Source organism: Aptenodytes forsteri, unplaced genomic scaffold, assembly GCF_000699145.1.
Source record: "Aptenodytes forsteri isolate BGI_AS27 unplaced genomic scaffold, ASM69914v1 Scaffold404, whole genome shotgun sequence".
NCBI classification, from domain to species: Eukaryota; Metazoa; Chordata; class Aves; order Sphenisciformes; family Spheniscidae; genus Aptenodytes; species Aptenodytes forsteri.
Genome location: NW_008795629.1, coordinates 5279102 through 5284696, shown reverse-complemented (window position 1 = coordinate 5284696; position 5595 = coordinate 5279102). Strand labels below are relative to the sequence as shown.

The 5595-nt window shown below is 43.8% G+C and overlaps 1 protein-coding gene across 1 annotated transcript in view; it reads left to right on the top strand.

Annotated features, from left to right (window-relative positions):
• Window positions 1-804: 804 nt before the first annotated feature.
• Window positions 805-5595, top strand: part of LOC103901494 (cytochrome P450 2J6) — a 10923-nt gene continuing 6132 nt past the window's right edge. Inside the window, exons 1-4 of the mRNA XM_019472878.1 lie at window positions 805-969; window positions 2363-2525; window positions 4686-4835; window positions 5292-5452. Coding sequence (XP_019328423.1) covers window positions 805-969; window positions 2363-2525; window positions 4686-4835; window positions 5292-5452 — 639 coding nt within the window. The remainder of the gene's footprint in view (window positions 970-2362; window positions 2526-4685; window positions 4836-5291; window positions 5453-5595) is intronic.

Genomic DNA, 5595 nt, shown 5'->3' with positions numbered 1-5595 from the left:
GGCGCACTGTGCTTGCAGGCCAGCCATGGGTGGTAAGCTCTGGTGTGTAGACCTGAGGAGCTCAGAAAAGTGCGGATCGGGGTGCAGCCAGGCCTTTGGTGGGTGGAAGAAGATTTTGATTCCACCAGAATCTTCAGAATCTTTCCAGAGAAAGTTCAGTGGTGTCTCCTGAGATATGATGAACTTGGTCTTTCTTTGCATATGAGATCTGTTATGCTTTTTGTCACTAGTACTAGCTACGTTTGATTCTTCACTGTGCCATTTGCAGTTCATCTGTATTGTTTACTGTGAAAACTCAGATTACAACACTTCCTTGCTCTTGGTTCCCAAATCTGCATTTGCAACCACTCTTACACAAGGCTACTGACTGCTTCCTTTTGCCCCTGCCCCGAGAATGCTACTTGGTGAGCGCTCCTGTCCTTGTCTGTGTACACAGTGCCTGGATGACAGTCGTATCTGAGCTCTTGGCTTGCAGGTAGTCAGTGCTTTGAGTGACATGTTCCATCAAACTGATTGCTCAAAGGGATGTTTCTGAATGAGGTGCTCACCTGCTAGCCTCTACTGGATCTTAAAGTGATGGTAGCTATTAGCATATTGCACCATAGTGATGTATTAAATACACTCAAGAATGGGAACGCTCCTCATTTTCTGGGATCAGGAAGAGTGGTAGGAAAGAAGGGAGGAGAAAAATTCAGAAAGCTTAAATGTGACAGGGAAGAGTTAAGAAAAACAATATAGAGTCATTTCAACAGACAGATTCATAGCAGTTTTCTCAGTGATAGAGTAGTTTGGAGGTGTGAAATGATGATAAGTGTAATTCTCATTTCCCTGGTTTTGTTTCTTCTGGGTGCGCAGTTCCTGAAATTGCAATGGAAAAGTCGTGGATTTCCTCCTGGACCAACCCCATTTCCCATCATTGGAAGCATCTGGCGGATAAATTTTAGAGCTGATCATAGGAGCCTGAAAAAGGTAGGCATTTGCAGATGTGAACTAAAGAGCTATTGAGGCAAAAACTGTAAAAACTAGTGATGGCTGTCGATAGGCTAATGTGGTGGCAGGGAGAACTTAATCCTAAGGGAAGGTGAATCATGGAAGTTAAATTAAGTGCCTAAACAAGTTAAGTAAAATCTGCAGAGAGTCTAATTCATGTGAAAGCTAATATGTGTGCAAGTTAAACAGAACTGAAGACAGTAATTTTCCCTCAGAAAAGACTTCTGTTTTTAAGGGAGGCTTTTTGCTTTGAAAGAAAAAAGTGTTTCTGAGATTTCCTACCACAGGCGCATCTTCTAAAACAAGGTGTCTTGAATTCAGAAGATGTGAAAAGCACACCAGTATGTCTTCTGCTATCATGGGATGGAAACAAGATTGTATCCCATACGCAGCCAAAACCTTAGCTCGATTGTTTTTCTGAAGTCCAGTCTGGGAATTGCTCCTTGCAGGTGAGCTAAGGATGTAAATGATGGTGAAAGGAAGGAACTGATGGGAAGAATTAGGTCATGCTAAGCATATTCATACAGGTTCTTTCAGTGCTCAACATCCTCCACTGAGCCAAAACTTCACGAAAGAATCCAATGTGTTGATATATTTTTCAAGTCACAACCTTTCCTTAGGTGCTAAGTGCAACCTGCGTGTCGGGGTTGGACTGGCTGCAGCTGGAGAATGTTAGCTTCAGGAAAAGGGAACTTAAGAGACCTCGATGTTAAATTTTTCTGATGGGTACATGTTCATCACTGTGGGAGTACAGAGCTGTACTGTTTCTTTGCCTAGAGTCAGGGACTTCGTCCTTGCTGAATACCCACAGGGTTGCCTGAGAGCAGTCCCCATCACTGGCCAAGCAGAGGTGGGATCTATGCTCAGATGCCTCAGTTGACAGTACTTGTGTAAGAGGGGAAGAGGTCCTGCCACTGAAACTTGATATCTGCAGTACCAGAAGGAGAGTTACACCTGGAATATGTAATTTCAAGAAGTTCTAGTTGTTGGCTGGGGAAATGAAATACAGAGTTGAAAAATGTAATCGAGAATGGGCAGGTGAAGTTTCATGTGAAACCTAATACGGATCTGTAAACACTCGGTCAGGGGCATTTTCCTAATCGTTAATATTGCAAAGGCAACCCAGGCCAAGTTTTAGAAAGCGGAAGAGCATCTGTTATTTTATCGTTCACATTGCTGTGAACAGTGGGTTCCCAGGAAGAGCCCAGAACCTTACTGTGGTAAGCACTCTCACTGCAAAACAAAATCACTGTCCCTTTTCACTTCCTGAACCCCTGAGTAATGTCATGCTGGAAGAGAGCAGCCCAACCTGTGTGCATTTTGGTTGATGTTTCTCCCATGGGTATTTTTTTGGCATTGATCTAACCTACAGCTGGCAGAGATCTATGGCAACATCTGTACCCTGTGGCTGGGTCACAAACCCATGGTGGTGCTCTATGGATTCCAAGCCGTGAAGGACGGTCTCACCACCAACTCAGAGGATGTTTCCGGGCGACTACAGACCCATGTCTTCAACAGAATGGCAAATGGAAAGGGTAAGATGTTCATATCTGTAGAAGGACTTCATCCTTGACTTTCTTTGTTTCCTCTCATGTTTTCCTTACTGACAAGCCCTTAGTTCCCAATTCACCCGTTCTGTCTGCTCAGGGTGAATGATACAATTCTGCAGCATAACTCTAAGTTGTCTCTAGAGTCCCACTGTCACACAGGTATTTCAGAATCTCATCAGAGCAGCAATATTTGTACCTAGCTAGGTCTTGCTTGTCTATTTGTAGCGTTGTCTAAGTGTGTGTTCTGATTTGAAATAATCTGGAGCTTGCAGCCTCCTCTGCAGGCCGAGCCTAAGTTACTCTTTATGCTCGCAGTCGTTTGTTTACAGCAAAGGCTGCTGTAAGGAAAGCAGGTACAGAGCTGTTGAACAAGGTCTAGCCTTTTGGGAAGTCTGAAGGCACAGGAAGGTCACTGGAGCTTTAAATGTATTAGCCAGACTGTAGGTGCAACATATCCTTGTTCAGCGCTTCTTATTGTGCTGTCATTTACATCAGACACTGCTGAATTACGGTGGATGGAGAATAAAGAGGGTGCTGCATTTAGAACAGAAATGATTGAACTTGTTTCCACCAGCCTCTTATCCAGAGGATATAGAGCAGATGCCTTTATCCTCAGTCAGGCTTTGCTGCATGTGGACTACAACCTGGAAAGCTTTAATTTATAATACAAGCTAATGTAAGGAGAGAAAAACATCTCTAAGGAATAGAGATTATTAAGTCTGGGGCCATTTCATTCCATTTGGAAGGGTCTTTATTGTCACCTTTTATCTGGGTGACATGGAGTAAAGCAGCTGGGCTGTGACAAGCTGCCCTAGCACTAGCAATTTGTAGCAGGGATGGCTTTAACAAACAGCTGCAGCACAGCTGCAAGTTGGCAACTCTCAGCAACACAAATACCTGCCTGTTGGGTTGGCTCCTTTTCTGCTAGCTCAGGCTCCCGGGACAACAGAAGGAATAGGGGAGAGTTATTCCAGACTGTGGTCAAGCAGCTGTCTCGGGGAGCAAGCTGGCTTTCCCAGGGGAAGTGTGGGCTTGACTGGTGGAGGGAAGTGATTCCCCACCACGTGGATTAAATGGTTTATGCTGGGCTGTCTGCTAGAACACAGACTCACGGCACAGGGGCTCGGGATTCCTTCCTGTCCCACAGTGAGACCTCTGGTCCTAGGAAGCTGTTTGTAGATTGACTAAAGCCTGCTCTTCCTACTCTGGTTCTTGCTAGGTGGTTCTTGCCCTGGCTTCATCGTCTTTCCAGGAGGGACCTGGACCAGGACGAGAGCTCGATATCTGGTATAAACAGCCTGGTAAAAGCAGGATCCCCGAGAAGCCAGAGACTGTGTAGCACAGACAACATGTGCCCAGAACCAGTTACCAACTCTAGCCATTAAAGGGTTTTTCTTTTTGAAGCACTACCAACAGGGAGATGTGATGATCTCCAGAAGGTTTGCATAAGGTTAAGAAGCACAAGCATAGGAAATGCCCAGACCTCCCCAATGAGCTCCGCAGAAATCTCCGTTGGCTATGAGTAGCTTGGTGAGAGACACCATCGTATTTCCAGGCGGTAGAAACCTGAACTTACTGTTTGTTGAGGAAAGCTGTCTTTGCCGCTCCTGTGGCAACATCTGCAAGAACACAATGTCCATATGGGGACGCTGGCAAACATAGCTTACGAGTTAGTGTTAATTGTATTAGAAGATTGTACAAGATAATAAATGAGATCTTGAAAGAGATTGCCTGAGCTGGGCTATAAGCCTTTCTATGTGAATAAGGGTTTAGATTCATTTCTGCTCAAAGCACGGGCAAATAGAAGGCAGCACCAACCCTCACTGCCTTCGCAACTTGTAGCAGGCTGCTGGGTGGAGTTTCGAGTAATGACCACTGTTCTTGGGTGCTTCGGAAAGAATAGGACTAGTTTTGGAAGGCAGGTGTGTGAGTCCTGAGATTTGAGTGGGCTTTTTGCAGGGGTGGCAATATATTAACCAAGGTGGTTTCTCTGTCTCTAACAAAATACAATTAAAAGAACCCTGCCCTGACGTGGCTCTCTTCTTCGTGAGTGGCAGCATGATGAGAAGATGACTCTCAGTGTGTATGTCGTTTACTATTATTTGAACATTAACGTGACATAAAATTGATTCTTGATGGCTGAAGGTATCCTGGTCTCAAATGGTCTCATCTGGAAACATCAGAGACATTTCGGAATTGGAGCTCTCCGAAAACTGGGAATGGGCAATAAAGGAATGGAGCGTGGGATACAAACCGAGGCCCGTTATCTGGTCGAGTTCTTCAGGGACAAAGATGGTATGCCATTGACAAGGTGCTTGGGAACGGCATTTGGGCTTTTGACATAGTACATAGTCTGCATGACACTAAGGGTAAAGACTAACTATTTTTGCTCCAGAAAAGAATGGGTTTGGAGCACAGCTTAGGTTTAGAGTGCAGTCAAAACTGTTTGTACAGTCAGACCTCAGCAATGTGTATTTTGGTATCAACACCAAGATGAAGATTTAAAAAAAGAAAAAAGAAGGCAAACAAAAAAACCAAGGCTGGGAGTTAATGACTTGAGGCCTTCCTGTCCTCATTTTTGAATGAGGTTTATCTTTTGTTATGTTTGCCAGTGAATTTTGGGTGTTGGAGTGTAACAGTCTAAATAGCATAGAAGACATCTATTATAAAATGTCATTGTGATCTTGCTTCCAAAATAGCAAAGGAGATAGAGGAAGTGCTTTGGAGATGAATGCTTGTCTCTGTCTGCAGGAAGAGCTGTCGACCCTTCCTTCCCCATTGTTCACGCTGTCTCTAACGTGATCTGTGCTGTGGTTTTTGGACATCGTTTCTCCCTAGAGGATGAAACCTTCCGCCAGCTGATTGAAGCATACAATTGTATAGTGGCTTTTGGGAACAGCTACCTCTACTATGTGAGAAAATGACTTGTTTAATATGCAAATTATTTTATTATTGAGCACGTTATTTATTGCACTATTATGCAATATAATTATATTATTATATATTATTATAGTTATCACATTATTTAATACACATTAAATGCTGATAAAAATTC